Here is a 15,769-nt window from a genome sequence, read left to right as displayed (position 1 = left end):
ACTGCATGCATGCACATATTGTATGTCTGTCAACTTATCAGCACAAACATGACACCAAAGAGGTTATATGTGAGACTCACCGTCATTGTCGTCATTATGAAGCCGGCGGAGTAACGATTTCTCATCCCTGCTTAGCAAATATTCTGCAATATCCACAGTTTCAGTCTGTGGACTTCGTCTAACCATCCGTCAGCTGCCTTCAAGGGATCAGAAATTTGTTTGTCTCCAACTATCAACAAGGACTTCTCATTTTCAACAGCAGCGCGCTCTTCCTCTTTTGTTGGCACTTCTGTAACAATGCAGCACACGCAAGCACAGCCAGCTCTTCTTTCCATTTCTGTCCACTGCCGTACGTAGTCCTGGTTGTAACAGACAATCCACGGATCTTACAAAAACGCTTTAAATCATCAGCTTTCCAGCAGTTGAAATGATCCAAATCACAGCACTCCTCGCTGCTTTCCACCGCCATAGCTTGTGGGTTGGTAGTCGAAAAATTTAGCCTACCCATAATGCACCGCGCAGCCTGAGATGTGCACTTCGCTTATATAAAGAACAAAACAGAGACTGTGACCAGTGGTTTTTAGCAGCTTAGCTCTAAAGCTGACTGTGCTTCCTATAGGCATGAATAAAACTGGAGAGTATGCAGACTGTGGCTTTGACCTAAACTGGTAACAGTCAGCAGAGTTGTTAAAACTTTAAATTGTTACTAACAGACCATGTGTGAATTGGGGGTTTTCTTTGAAAATGAACACCACAAAACAGCAAATTAAGATTGTGGTAAAATGTTGTAAAACTGAAACATTACAGATTTTGTTCAAGTTGATTGATTTTGTGCCAAATCACAACATAAATCAGCCTTACCTACTCCATGAGCGAGAGCATTGCTTAGGGTCGGTGTTGTCTGATTATAGAAAGAAACCTCAAGCAGATCAGACTGAGTGGGGTGACCATCTGCTTTGGTCAAACTACCAAATATAACAGCACAAAACAAATTTGTCAGAACGTTTACTGACATAAATCTTACAGTTATGCAACCATACATACTGTAGATACTCAGACATAAACAGGATAGATTTGTCATGAATAGGCAATACGTCTGCCTGAGTCATTGCCATATACGTCCTGTGCAGTTACTGCATCGGATGCAGTAACATACGGCTCTAGAGCTTGTTTTCCAACCTCACCTGATTTAGTAAAAGGTGAAGTGTGTGTGCTGTTTGAAAACCAACAACAAATTAAAGAAAGATGGTTTCCATAAGTAGATGGGAATGTGATGTCTACGCCCATATTTTGTTGTGGGAATTGCAGTTAATCCTTTGGCTGATGCTCCCCGTGCTCCCCTCCACGGTTAGCCACACCGGCATAAAAATGGTGTTTTCTGGACCTGTGACTTTCATGGACCATAATGTTAAGATCGCTGCCCCTTGTGAGATAAAACCTTTTCACGATGTTTGGGAAAATTCAGATTTTAAGGAAAGGCAGTAATGTGCTAGCAAATGCAGCTGCTGACGTCCTTTCTAGTGCACCAGATTGAGCCGCTAGTAATCACTGAACTAACACTTGAAGAGTTTGCTGGGAAATACCCACCGGTAGCCTGCAGATGTTAAATACAATGGATGAATGGCATTACATGCTACAGCTCTCGTTATTCTGGTGGCTTTTAACGACCTAAAAGCATCTGAGGGCAGTTGATACATGCCGGGCTGTTCCCAAACAAACAGAAACACATTAATACCAGAAAGAAAATGGAGAAGGGCGAGGCCAGGTGCGAGTTACAGTTTGTCTGAAGGGTTGCGGTGAGGCACAGTTTGAGGCTGAGGTGGTACTACCTGACATAACGAACCCCTCCCTGCAGAGGTGTGTCCGCTATTACAGAGGAATGCCGCTCGAGATAAGCAAGATGGACAGGAAGAAAGTGGGGGATGCAGGCAGGCGGGTAGGGGAGGAGGAGATATCAGATCGAGAGGCGAAGAAAACGTGGTGCAAGGTTGAGGAATAAAGGAGGATAAATGAAATTGGAGTAGAAATAGTGGAGAAATCCCTTTGGATGATTCACTTAGTGCCTGCCCACACATGCCGGGCACATCCACACAAAGACGAGGGCACGAGGAGATGGGAGGTAATTGTGCCGCACTGCAGCACCCAGTAATGCTGAACGGCAGTCAGACTTTCACAAGGCGATGTGAAGTGAAAGTCGCAGTCTCACTTCAATCATAAGACACGAGCAGTGACCCCTTTAGCTTTTACATGTTTTGCTTTTTATTAGCGAATATTAGGAAAATTTCTCAGCCTGTGTCCTGTAAACTCCCACTGAAGACAAATCTTTAGAGTACTGCTTGAATTAAATGATAATGACAAAGCTTAAATAGTGGAATCCAGTATGGGACCATTTCGTACAGTGTTTGTAAATCATCCCTTTTACAGCGTGTTTTTGGACTGACGTTTGCTTTTGTGTGCTTCTTACCCTGCGTGCTGCTATACAGTGCTGCTAGAACCTCAATTTCTCTGAAAGAGTCTTTGCAAGGGATCAAGAAAGTTCTATCTAATCTAATCTAATCTAAATATCATTTTAGGTAATGTAACACAGACAAGCCTGAATATTTCTTTTATTTCTTTTTTTACATGAAAAAGCCCAAAGGTTCTCAGACTTTTGCATCTCACTATATGTATAAATGAAATGCAGAGTACATACTGTGGTCTATATATTTCAATATATTATAAAGGAAACAGAGTGCGTCAAGTACTGAGGGACTGCAGTTGCTGCATCGTATTGGTGTTTACTGTGTCAGACTGTGTTACTAAGAAAATGTTGGTTTGTGAAGCTGAATTATTCAATTTCAGTAGCGAACACATGATGGATGGGGAATAGTGAACACAGTAATGGTCAGTAAAAGGTTAATGCAGGAGTTTTGGCAGACTGATGAGGTGCCTGCTGTTTAACTCAATGGCTCCATCTGCTGGTGGTAAGACACTATGAAATGAGTTTAATTAGATTTACCGCTCTCTCTTGAACACACAACATGATTATTGTGTAATGTTTGTGGTTGTTTAATGTATATAATGCATTTATAACATCCATCCATCCATTTAGTAAACCCATTTATTCTAGTTAAGGGTCACAGGGGGCTGGAACCTATCCCAGCAGTCATTGGACTAGAAGTGGGGTCCAATCTGGACAGTCTACCATCATTGGACTAGAAGTGGGGTCCAATCTGGACAGTCTGCCAGTCTGTCACAGGGCCCATACCTATAGATAGATAAACACACTCACACCTACAGTTACCAATTCACTTAACCCAGTGGGAGGAAGCCGTGTCACCCAAGGGAGCCCACACAAACATGAAAATGTCCACAGCTAAACCTGGGACCTTCTTGCTGTGAGGCAACAGTACTAATGGCATGTTCTATTTGTTTTCGGAGGTCAGAATTTAGTGGTTCCATCCCCCAACCAATAATGAATCCTGAAGTCTTGTTTCCAACTCATCAAGTCATACAAGTTCCACATAGTAGAGGTGGGCGATACCGGGAATTTTGGTATTGATCCGATACCAAGTAAATACAGGCCCAGTATCGGCGATATCGATACCAATACCGATACTTTTTCATATTTAAGCTTCACAGATCCAAAGGATCCAAAAGACCTAGGATAGAATTTCGCCAAACATTGTACGTGACAACAAAATACTTTATTATCACAGTCAACATTTTTGTTTAAAAAAAATATCACTCAACACAACTTAAAACAAAATCTCCTGAGGTAGAGGGCTGACAAACCACAATACAACAAAACTAACACACCACAACAAAATTGGCTGGTGCCGCTGAGCCACGTGACGGTGCAACAACAAAAGACCGGGGGGTGGGGGGGGGGGGTGCTGCTCCGTATTGTGTGACACAACGCAGCGATGCTCTTACAGACAGAGTAGACTTTGATGAATCTGCATGCGCAGCAGTCAGTGCATGTTGGAGAGAAAAAAGCTTGAGTATCCATCGTTTTACACGAGGATCGTTCAATATCAATACCAGCGTTGGTATCGATATTATTGATATTAGGATCAATCTGCCCACCTCTACCACATAGTTCACAATCCAACATGGCCGCCAGCAGCAACAGTAGTGAAACTTGTAGTTTTTAATATCTTTAGCACTTCTGGCTTTTGTAGATCAAATTTAATAAACTGTGTGTACATTACTGCCCTACTGCTGTCTGATGGTGTGTTGCGGCAATATTTTTGTGCACAAAATGTATTGCAGTGTGTTGTTTAGCAACTGGTGCTGCTAATGTTGGCTAACTTGGTAGATGTTGCTAACAGCAGTGAATGTCTACAGCCGTGCAACAAACTGAGCAGTAAATTAAAACACAAATAGACTTCTACGCCCTCTGTCTTCTTCCATATGGACTCTTTGGGTGGACTGAATATTTTTGTAGATCTCTATAAAACCATGGAGGCATCCAGCTTATTTTCCAATTTGCTGTGCTCTTTGAAAAATGGAACAAATTTACCTCACGTCATCTCATTCTCAGTTATGACTTACAACGTCCAAGGTAAATGCAGTGCAGCATAACCACTGAACCACCATGCTGAGTCCATTCATAGCAGACATTTCAAAACCTCTTTGAATCACTGTTAGTGCTTCCACTGCCCCCTTGTGGTCCATCTTGGGAAATACTAGGTACAATAAGAAAGTCCAATATACTCTAGGTGCACAGCCAATCAACTCCTAAGGGACACCTGAATTAGCAAATCAGCTTGTGGGAGAACAGGGAGAGACAGGAAATGTGCAGGTTCAGGGGTCCTTGAGGAGCAGATTGAGAACCCCTGCTCTAGACGTTGAGGTTCATTGGTGCAACTACTTATCTGCAGATTCCGTAGTGTGAAGCAGATTCAGTTCAGTTCAGAATATTTAGTTTATATAGCACCAGATCACAACAAAGCTGCCTTGAGGCATTTCACACAAGTAAGGTCTAACCTTACTAACCCCTAGAGCAGATGAGTCGATGACTTCCCCTGGATGGGACACCAGTCCATTGCAGACTACTTTCCCAGCTAAGGCTGGTAGCCATTTTCACCTGAGTGGACTGAGACGATGCAGATGAAGTGTCTTTTCCATAGACAGGTAGTCCAACTTGAAATTCAATCAATCAATCAATCAATTTTTTTATATAGCGCCAAATCACAACAAACAGTTGCCCCAAGGCGCTTTATATTGTAAGGCAAGGCCATACAATAATTATGTAAAACCCAACGGTCAAAACGACCCCCTGTGAGCAAGCACTTGGCTACAGTGGGAAGGAAAATCTCCCTTTTAACAGGAAGAAACCTCCAGCAGAACCAGGCTCAGGGAGGGGCAGTCTTCTGCTGGGACTGGTTGGGGCTGAGGGAGAGAACCAGGAAAAAGACATGCTGTGGAGGGGAGCAGAGATCGATCACTAATGATTAAATGCAGAGTGGTGCATACAGAGCAAAAAGAGAAAGAAACAGTGCATCATGGGAACCCCCCAGCAGTCTACGTCTATAGCAGCATAACTAAGGGATGGTTCAGGGTCACCTGATCCAGCCCTAACTATAAGCTTTAGCAAAAAGGAAAGTTTTAAGCCTAATCTTAAAAGTAGAGAGGGTGTCTGTCTCCCTGATCTGAATTGGGAGCTGGTTCCACAGGAGAGGAGCCTGAAAGCTGAAGGCTCTGCCTCCCATTCTACTCTTACAAACCCTAGGAACTACAAGTAAGCCTGCAGTCTGAGAGCGAAGCGCTCTATTGGGGTGATATGGTACTACGAGGTCCCTAAGATAAGATGGGACCTGATTATTCAAAACCTTATAAGTAAGAAGAAGAATTTTAAATTCTATTCTAGAATTAACAGGAAGCCAATGAAGAGAGGCCAATATGGGTGAGATATGCTCTCTCCTTCTAGTCCCCGTCAGTACTCTAGCTGCAGCATTTTGAATTAACTGAAGGCTTTTTAGGGAACTTTTAGGACAACCTGATAATAATGAATTACAATAGTCCAGCCTAGAGGAAATAAATGCATGAATTAGTTTTTCAGCATCACTCTGAGACAAGACCTTTCTGATTTTAGAGATATTGCGTAAATGCAAAAAAGCAGTCCTACATATTTGTTTAATATGCGCTTTGAATGACATATCCTGATCAAAAATGACTCCAAGATTTCTCAGAGTATTACTAGAGGTCAGGGTAATGCCATCCAGAGTAAGGATCTGGTTAGACACCATGTTTCTAAGATTTGTGGGGCCAAGTACAATAACTTCAGTTTTATCTGAGTTTAAAAGCAGGAAATTAGAGGTCATCCATGTCTTTATGTCTGTAAGACAATCCTGCAGTTTAGCTAATTGGTGTGTGTCCTCTGGCTTCATGGATAGATAAAGCTGGGTATCATCTGCGTAACAATGAAAATTTAAGCAATACCGTCTAATAATACTGCCTAAGGGAAGCATGTATAAAGTGAATAAAATTGGTCCTAGCACAGAACCTTGTGGAACTCCATAATTAACTTTAGTCTGTGAAGAAGATTCCCCATTTACATGAACAAATTGTAACCTATTAGACAAATATGATTCAAACCACCGCAGCGCAGTGCCTTTAATACCTATGGCATGCTCTAATCTCTGTAATAAAATTTTATGGTCAACAGTATCAAAAGCAGCACTGAGGTCCAACAGAACAAGCACAGAGACGAGTCCACTGTCCGAGGCCATAAGAAGATCATTTGTAACCTTCACTAATGCTGTTTCTGTACTATGATGAATTCTAAAACCTGACTGAAACTCTTCAAATAGACCATTCCTCTGCAGATGATCAGTTAGCTGTTTTACAACTACCCTTTCAAGAATTTGAACCCAGGTCTATAGTTTGATAGCCCAACTCATAACTGATGCAGAAACGTTGCTGATATTATTGTTGACTGTCCCTTTGGATTCCAAATATGTGTGTGACGCTCGAGTCTTCTTCCTTTCTGTTTCTCTTTCAGTTGTGATGAATATGTCAGTCAGCTGGACGAGATGCAGAGGCAGCTGGCTGCAGCAGAGGATGAAAAAAAGACCCTCAACTCCCTGCTGCGGATGGCTATCCAGCAGAAACTCGCCCTGACGCAGCGCCTGGAGGACCTGGAGTTCGACCACGAGCAGATTCGGCGCGGCAGCTACGCCAGCCGGGCTAAGACCCGCGGCAAGGCAGCCGGAGGCACCACGAGTAACCCCCATGTAAGTCAGAGTCCCACCTGCTCTGGCCGGTCAGAGCACAGCACCGTGCTGCCAGAGCACAACATCGTGCTACCCAACGGCATTCTTGGTGGACCCGCGGTGTTCTGCAGCGAGAAGTACAAGATCTACTGCGACTGAGACGTCTGCAGGGGGACTGCTGTGTACAGAGGGAAGGGGGCTGGCTGGCTTAACCTTCCCTGCCTTTATGTTTAGCACCTGGGCGTTCTGCACTCCTCTAGGGACTGTCGTGTGATTAACCAACTGCTCGTGTAAACGCTTTAGCGAATGCAGACGTATGTACAGTGTGTACTAGACGCTTGGGACTGTAGTAAGCATATACGGCATGTGGCGGTGGGCCCCGGTTGTATTGGGAAGAGGGTAGTTTTGTGGATGTTACGGAGTGTCTGTTTGTTCCGCTGTCATGGTGCTATACGTTGGGTATAAAAAGTGGCAGCTTATTTGCTTGTTGGTCTCCATCGCCCAAGTGTGTTGCCTGGTAACAGTGACACATTTGGACGTGGCGACTTGTGAGGAGGATGTCAAACAAAAGTTCTGAGTTGGGACTAAACGTGACATCCTCTGCTTTTTGGCTCGTCTGTCGGCATCGGTGCTCCTTCAAAGGGAAAATGAAAAAGTAGCGTCCTCCCAGGCGCTTCTCAGTTCTGGTCCTCCTCCCCCATCCTCCAGGACGTATCCACATCCTGCAGCCCACTGTCTAATCAGGTGATTCTTAAATGTTTACAAAAAGAAAAAGTTGACAGAAAATATGCAAGCTCCCTCTGCTTTCTGGCTCGGGGAGCACAGTGTGATGTTACACAAAAACATTCAAAAACTCAGAGGCGGCTGTCTGTTGTCTGTCTGTTTGATTGACAGAACTGTTTGGGTGAAAAAAGGAGCACTTGTGACCACAGGTTTTTATTCAGGATTATTTTAAAGCTGTGATGCTAGCACACCAATAGGTTAGGGCTCGAAGTATAGCATGGCTTTGCGTCTGAAACGCTTGTCAGCTTTTTTTTTTTTTTTTTTTATGACTGTTTTGTTGTCAGGCGTGCGGTACAAAACAGGCTTGTGTACTGCGAAGCGTCACTTTGTAAAAGTTGTTCGGTGTCTGGTGAAATACAGGAGGGCTTCTTCATGTGTCCCCCTCCCGTTACGTTACGGCGGGGAAGTTTTCTTCTTCTTTTTTTTTTTTTTTTTTTTTCCAGAGCCATATAAATGCGAGAAAGTCTGACAAATCGATCTTTACACCCAAATTAAGTGCACTTCAGCACAGGTGCCTCAGGATTCCTATTTCTCTTAAAGTAAATATAATTATTACTGTGAACAGAGATATAGTTTTGATCATTTTTTTATGAAGCAGATTCTAAAAAGAGCACAATTTCTCTTGGGAAAAGGCACCCGCATCTGGAGAATAAATCTGCAATCTGAAACCGTCATCACTCGACAAAGTGCCTGTCGACCCAAAACACTTGATACATTTATCTGTCTATGTAAAGCTCCACCCTTGTGTGTCAACGTCATCTAACACGGTTGATTTCCTTTTCTACCCTCTCAAACCCCGCCCCCATCTTCCGCTGCTCCCGCTCTATTTTTGAACTCACAAAAAAAATTTCCCTGTGGTTATGCGGCTGAAAAAACCTTTCCTCGTGTTTCTAATCTAGTCTCTTGTTGCCATAAAAACACCCCCCCGCATCACCACTCACCCTTTAACTAGAATGAGTAACTGTGGGAGGGTTTGTTTTTTTTTTTTTTTGGTGCAGGTAAAGTCCTGGTTGCTCTTGTGCATGTTATTTTTTTATATATATTTTTTATTTTTATTTGCCGTGTGATGTGTGCAGACAAAGCGCCGTGCTGTTTTAGTATCCACCATAGCTTTAGCCCCTTGCAAGCTAGCGTTACGCAAACAAGTTTAAAAAAGTGTATAAGTGGGGCTTTTGTTTATAAATTCATGTAGTACTTGTGGATCATAAATACGTTAGCTTTACGATGCTGAAAGCAGGGTTGATGTGAGGAATTCCTGCAAGATTAATCAAATTATACTTTTTTTCTACTACAAGCAACCGTATATTAAACTCTATATTCTTAATATTAACGTGTTCAGGTTACGATCTTGCAGGATCCTGCTACAGTATTCTTTCCTCTTGAATACTCAGATTTAGTATTTATTCCTGTGAAAAAAAAGGAAAGGTGACCCTCAAAGGTCAACCCTGCTTAAATGTGCATCTGTAAGCCACAGCACACAGCATGGACACAAGGCTATCTATCATGCACATTAAGTGAAGAAGAAAAAAAAATCAAGTTTGCGATTTGCATCACTTCTAAGTGCGATATATTTTGTTTCTAGTGGTTTTCACTGATGGAGAGAAAAGGTTGAGGGAGTAGTGGAGAGAACTACTCGTGTTGTGAAGCAGCTCCTGAGAAAGGAGTTGGAGTAAACGTGGCGTTTTGGTGAAGAAAATGCAGACGTTTGTCTGAGTGACGATACCGCAGAGAAATGAGTCCGGGGGGGTTCTTGACGGAGAATTCCCCTGTCATTTCTGGAGTTAGAAAAAAAAAATGAAGGCTGGTTGTTTGTTCAACCAGAAGACATTGATTCAAACTGGTTGAGCCTTTAACACGACCCCCCCACCAATGTTTGGTTTTGGTGGAGACACTGAACAGTAGATAGACTTTAACACCCCAGAATGTGATTGTGATTAAAGATCCAGTTTTGCTCCATCTGGTTTGGAATCAATGTCATAGTGGCATGCCACTGAAAAGGCTCCTCCTACCTCTGCCTGCAGGCTCCTCCCACTTCACCTTTATGTTCCATGACATTAAATGCATCTAGTTTTCGATTGGTGGTAAGCCTGCATCTCAATGACCTAAACCCTTTCGTCATTAACTTGCGTGTCATCTGAGAAACAGCCGCCTCCTCCGGCCGGGGCTGTGGGCCGCGCTGTCGCTCTTCTGGGTGGAAGGACACTGCACTTGTGAGTCATTGGCTTCCTAATTGCACACACTGGTTCCTTTGTGTCGACGGATGCTAACGAAGCTTCCTTTGCTTTGACTAACCATCGCTGCCGTGAGGTCTGAAGCGGCGAACCTTCGACGCTCCTGAGCTGTCAATACGAAAATGCTAACACTGATCATCTGTTTGTTTCTCCGTTCTGCAGTAATTACAGTAGCTCTACAAGGATGATGAGGTTCCCACACGAGGTCCATCCTCACTGGCAAGTGAGTTCGTCAAGCAGATTTAACACTGTAGACGATTTAGACTTGGACCCACAAAAAAAAACCTGATTTCATGTCAGATCAGCTGTTTGGAATAACACTTTGTTGTCAGCGTGCTGCTGCTTGAAGCCAATTTCTCACAAGTTTGTGATTGGCTAATGCAACCAATCAACCTCCAATTAGGAGCCACGAGACTAGGGGGTTGTTTCTCAGTGTAAACCAACAAGCTATTTTATCTGGTTTCACTTTTTTGTTTTTTGTTTTTTATTATTATTATTATTTTTAGTTTGTTTACTTAATCTGTGCACTTTGATTATATAGGATTATGATAACAGACTATTATTAATCTGTAGGAAAGTGTAGTAGTACTATGGTTTGTGTTTATCAGTATAGGTTATCAAGCACTCTGATAATTATTTATCCTCCTAATACCAGGTAAAAGTTCCACAAACCACAGATCTACTCTTCCAACTTCATCCTCAAAGATTTTCTTCATCAAATAATCATTTTTAAAGGTTTTGTTGTCGTTTATATTATGCTGTTTGTTCTCTTTTGCGTTTGTTCTACTGCCATGTTTTATACAGGAAAAAAAACAATCCAGGGTGATCAAATTCTGGGGTTTTTTCATGTATTTATTATTCCTAGGAATAGTTCAATTAACATAATGAAACTTGACAACGCTCTGGCTCTGACAGGTAAGTTGTGTTTTGGGAAATATTGAGTGATAACAGTGTAATTTTCCGAGCTTCTTACCGAGGGCGTTCCACTGAAACAGGATCACTGACTTTTCAGAATTCTCTGCAAATGCAACAATTAAATTCCAAATTGGAATTGTTTTATTCTCTCTTTGTTTATTGTGCCAAATCTTGGTACACCGTTTAGGTCGAAAAGAATCAGGACTTTGAAAGCAGACAAGTTGTCACAAGAAAGGTGTAGTTTGGGCTTTGGCTCTCCTTGTGAGTGCTGGGGTTTTGTTTTTCGCTTTGTTTAGTTCTTTGTTTCTGACCGGTAGTGCCTTTCATTGTTTCAAGGGAGAATCTTAGAGTAGTGTTTTCCTTTCTTTTTTTTTTTAGGTGAGGACTTTGGGTTCAAAATGACTGTGAGCAGCAATAAGTGCAAAAGGAATTTCCCCTTTCTGCATGCGTGAGATGTTTTAAAATTAGCTCAGTAATCAGAAATTGTATTGAATTCTGTAGGTCAGTGATCCTCTCAATAAATTCAGGGGTATTAAGAAAAGGTTACTTTTTTATATATTATCAAACGTTGGGGTACCAAAAGAAATCGCTTTGGCCTCCTGTTTTTGAACAAATGCTCCAACGTGTTGGGGTTGATCAATGTGCTATTGGAAACATCAACATATCTCTAGCTTCGTTTGGTGATGGTAATGTGATATCAATAGTATTGTTGGAAAAAATGTGCAGAGAGCGCATTTTTTGGAGTTTTGTTTTTCTTACTCTTGAATTTTATTTTATTTTTTACATCTTTGAGCATTATGTTTTCAGGAAACAGAAAACACGGTTTGCATCAACAAGCTTGAATAGTGCCATGATAGCCAACGCTTGTTTGTTGAGGCATTAAAATTAATAATACGGACAAAGCTAAAACAGTAAAGTGCAATTTAGTTACAGTTTCACATAAAACAAAATAGTTTTCTGTTTGCTGGAAGCGATAGCATTGTGATAAGGTAGCTGTGCAAATTTTATATTGTCATATTGTGTTTCAGTATTGATCCATAATGAGAGTTTGATATCTTTATATGAAATAACAACTTCATCTGTATGTTGGTATTTATTTGAATTGTCATGCAGTACTGTATTATTATTATCATTATTATTATTATTATCATTATTATCAATGATGTGCATTATGATTAGAGGCATATTGAGTCCATATAAATGTCATATGCATGTTTCTCAGTGATGGAACCTTTACACAGAAGTGAAAACAAACATGTAAATTTGTATCAGGGTTTTTTTTAACCCCTTCTAAGCCTGTATATCCCATCAATGGGAAATTTCACTTTTTATTTGTGAGATACTGGCAAGCCAAAATGAGGCAGGTGGTAGGGGGTTAAATAATAATGTCTTTAAAAAATTAGAAAAAAAAAACTAGGATTTAGTCTGTTTTGTTGTTGAACTAATCCTATGAAAGTGGTATGTTTGTTTGTTTTCTAACAGAGATGTCTGTGTAAAGGTAGTCATACTGGCTAAAATCAATAAATGTGATCTAAATTCAAAAAGGTTTCTGTGGAGTTTTTTTAAATATAGCCATCAGGTATTGTGAAGGCTTTCCGTCCGTCCGTCTGTTTGTCTGTCTGTTCAGCCTACGTCCAGTCCTATTACTGCCAGAGTCTTCAAATTCACAGGGAACAAACATTCTTGGGACACAGACCTTGGACAAGGTCAAAGATGGCTAACCTTGACATATTTTAAGAGATATTTCAACAGATTAAAAAGTCACATTTGGCTTCAATCTTTTCCATTTTGTTTTTGTGTGGGTGACATCCAATCAGAGTAGAGCAGCATCATAATGTCAGTGACTGATTTCTCCAAAATCACTTCATTTGAGTGTTTATATACATGTTTCTCATATATTATGTAAAAGGTAGAGGTGGGCGATACCGGGAATTTTGGTATTGATCCGATACCAAGTAAATACAGGCCCAGTATCACCGATATCGATACTGATGCTTTTTCATATTTAAGCCTCATAGATCCAAAGGATCCAAAAGAACTAGGATAGAATTTTGCCAAACATTGTACATGACAACAAAATACGTTATTATCACAATCAACATTTTTGTTAAAAAAAAATCACTCAACACAACTTAAAACAAAATTTCCTGAGGTACAGGGCTGACAAACTTCAAAACAAGGATGCGCTGCTCGGTGTTGTGTGACACAGCACAGCGCTGCTCTTACAGAAAGAGAGTAGACTTTGATGAATCTGCGTGCGCAGCAGTCAGTGCGTGCGGGAGAGAAAAAAGCTTGAGTATCGAGCTTTTTACACGAGGATCATTCAGTATCAATGCCAGCGGTGGTATCGATATTATCAATATTAGGATCGATCTGCCCACCTCTAGTAAAAGCTAGCGAGAAATAAACACTTTTAAAACTGAAAACGCCATTTTTTTTTTTTTACCTAATAACACCTCTGAACTTACAAGACATTTTGCGGACGTTAGCATGGTGACATCACAGGCTGGTAGCTAGCTCCAAAACTGTTTTGTTTGTGTGTAAATATATCCTCTTTGTCATATATTATGTAAAAGCTACCCTGAAATAAACACTTCTAAAACTGACAATGCTGTTTTTGTAATCTGATAACGCCTCTGGAGCAATTTATAAGACATTCTGTGGCATTAGCGTGAATGCTAACTTTCGCTAACTCAAAGCTAACTTTCTATGGAGTTAAATTTGCTCATTAATACCAGCAAATGCACAGAGGGTGATGTACAAATATTCTTTGATTTGCACCACTCCCGCTTTTGTCAAAAGCTTGTGTTTACACACACGCGAGGCCTCCTGCAGAAACCTTTAAAATGTAAATATTGTTTATGATTGATTGATTGATAGAGGGGCTTTGTTGAATGTGTACAAATTGTACGACAATAGTATATTAATAATTAAACAAATGTAAATTATTAGGAACACAATATGCTCATACAGCTGAGGGTATTTTAGGTATTTTATTTTTGTAAGCGTTGGGCAGAGGGAGTTCACATCTCCAGCACATAATCACGTTTCACAATGCATCAGCAGTTCTTCCTCCCCTTCTCAAATGCTCCTCAATCCTCCCTCTTCCCCCTGCTCGCCTTCCTTCATTTCCCATTGCTGTCCCTTTTTCCTCCCTTTCTCTGCCTCCTCCACATCTACCCATACTCCAATCTGAACCAGTTTCCTTTAACTGCTAGTGCACCCATCACCCATCCGGTCCAGCCTCGGAAGCAGGAGGAAAAATGCTCTTTGGCTCATTGACGCACTTGATTTCAGGGCAACATGTACATTTATTTTGTATTGTGTTCTCACAATTTGAAAGAGCCCATCAGTGAGATCACCCGCTGAGCTGATTGGAACAAAACTGCCAGCAGTTGACCAGCTCTGGTTTGTACAAAAACAAGCACTGGATTTGTTGATTGTGCAGATAAGTGTCTGACCCATTTGATATTTCAATTAAATTTTGTTCATTTAACCCAAAATTCAAAAAAGTATCTGTGGGCTTTACAGTGCAGGCAATGCATGATATTCTCTGCAGTAGAGGTGGGTGATACTGGGAATTTTGGTATTGATCTGATACCAAGTAAATACAGGCCCAGTATCGCCGATATCAATACTGATACTGATACGTTTCCATATTTAAGCTTCATAGATCCAAAGGATCCAAACATTTGCCAAACATTGTACGTGACAACAAAATACTTTATTATCACAATCAACATTTTTGTTTAAAAATATCACTCAACACAACTTAAAACAAAATCTACTGAAGTAGAGGGCTGACAAACCACAATACAAGGGTGCGCTGCTCCGTGTTGTTTGACACAGCGCAGCGCTACTCTTACAGACAGCAGACTTTGATGAATTTGCCTGTGCAGCAGTCAGTGCGTGCGGGAGAGAAAAAAGCTTGAGAATCGATCTTTTTACACAAGGATTGTTCAATATCAATACCAGCGTTATTATCGATATTATCAATATTTGGATTGATCCTCCCACCTCTGCTCTGCAGAATGAAAATTCCATGGAGGGATAAGCATTGCTGCAGTTATCAACAAATATAATTTCAACAAGAAAGAGTAGTCATAGAGTGCAAAACATGCACCGAATCATGAAAATTCATTCTTTGCGATCAGTGATAATATACAGTGCATCGGGAAAGTATTCACAGCCCTTCACATTTTATGTTAGTGTTATTCCAAAACGGAGTAAATAAAAAAAAAATACTATATATATACACGTATATAGTAATTTTTTTCAAAGCAACTTTGGAAATTTTTAATCTGGGCATTTAATAATGCATTATAACAAAGAAACATCAAAATCTTTTTGTGTATGACACCAGTGGGAGCCAGAGGGAAGAGGTCGCATCAGTGACTGTGAATGATATCACCGTAGTAACAGTTATCCCTTTGTTGATGCCACCATCCTCTTATTTCCCCTTTCCCACCAATTGTGGGCGATACATGGGTCAGTGGCACGCATTCCTGCTCTGTTAATACACAGGTGCTGTGATTGCACCCAGAGTGGAGGCGAGTCCCTGCTGCAGGTGTTCCATGTCTCAGCTAATGCACTATCACACTTCACCACTAGGGTACGCTACACTACTGTTATATTTGTTAA

The 15,769-nt window shown here is 41.1% G+C and overlaps 1 protein-coding gene across 2 annotated transcripts in view; it reads left to right on the top strand.

The window, feature by feature from the left end:
* The window catches only part of LOC117512618 (protein bicaudal D homolog 2-like), a 97,374-nt gene extending 85,532 nt beyond the window's left edge, over positions 1-11,842 (top strand). Inside the window, exons 10-11 of one of the 2 annotated variants that reach the window (XM_034172761.1) lie at positions 6,989-7,220; positions 10,376-11,842. In XM_034172761.1, coding sequence (XP_034028652.1) covers positions 6,989-7,220; positions 10,376-10,378 — 235 coding nt within the window. In that variant the 3' untranslated portion in view covers positions 10,379-11,842. Of the gene's footprint in view, positions 1-6,988 lie in introns of both variants that reach the window. The other variant, XM_034172759.1, reaches the window with a different exon arrangement.
* Positions 11,843-15,769: the final 3,927 nt, after the last annotated feature.

Source organism: Thalassophryne amazonica, chromosome 6, assembly GCF_902500255.1.
Source record: "Thalassophryne amazonica chromosome 6, fThaAma1.1, whole genome shotgun sequence".
Taxonomy (NCBI): Eukaryota; Metazoa; Chordata; class Actinopteri; order Batrachoidiformes; family Batrachoididae; genus Thalassophryne; species Thalassophryne amazonica.
The sequence above is the reverse complement of the archived record's forward strand: the minus strand, read 5'-3'. Positions and strand labels throughout refer to the sequence as shown.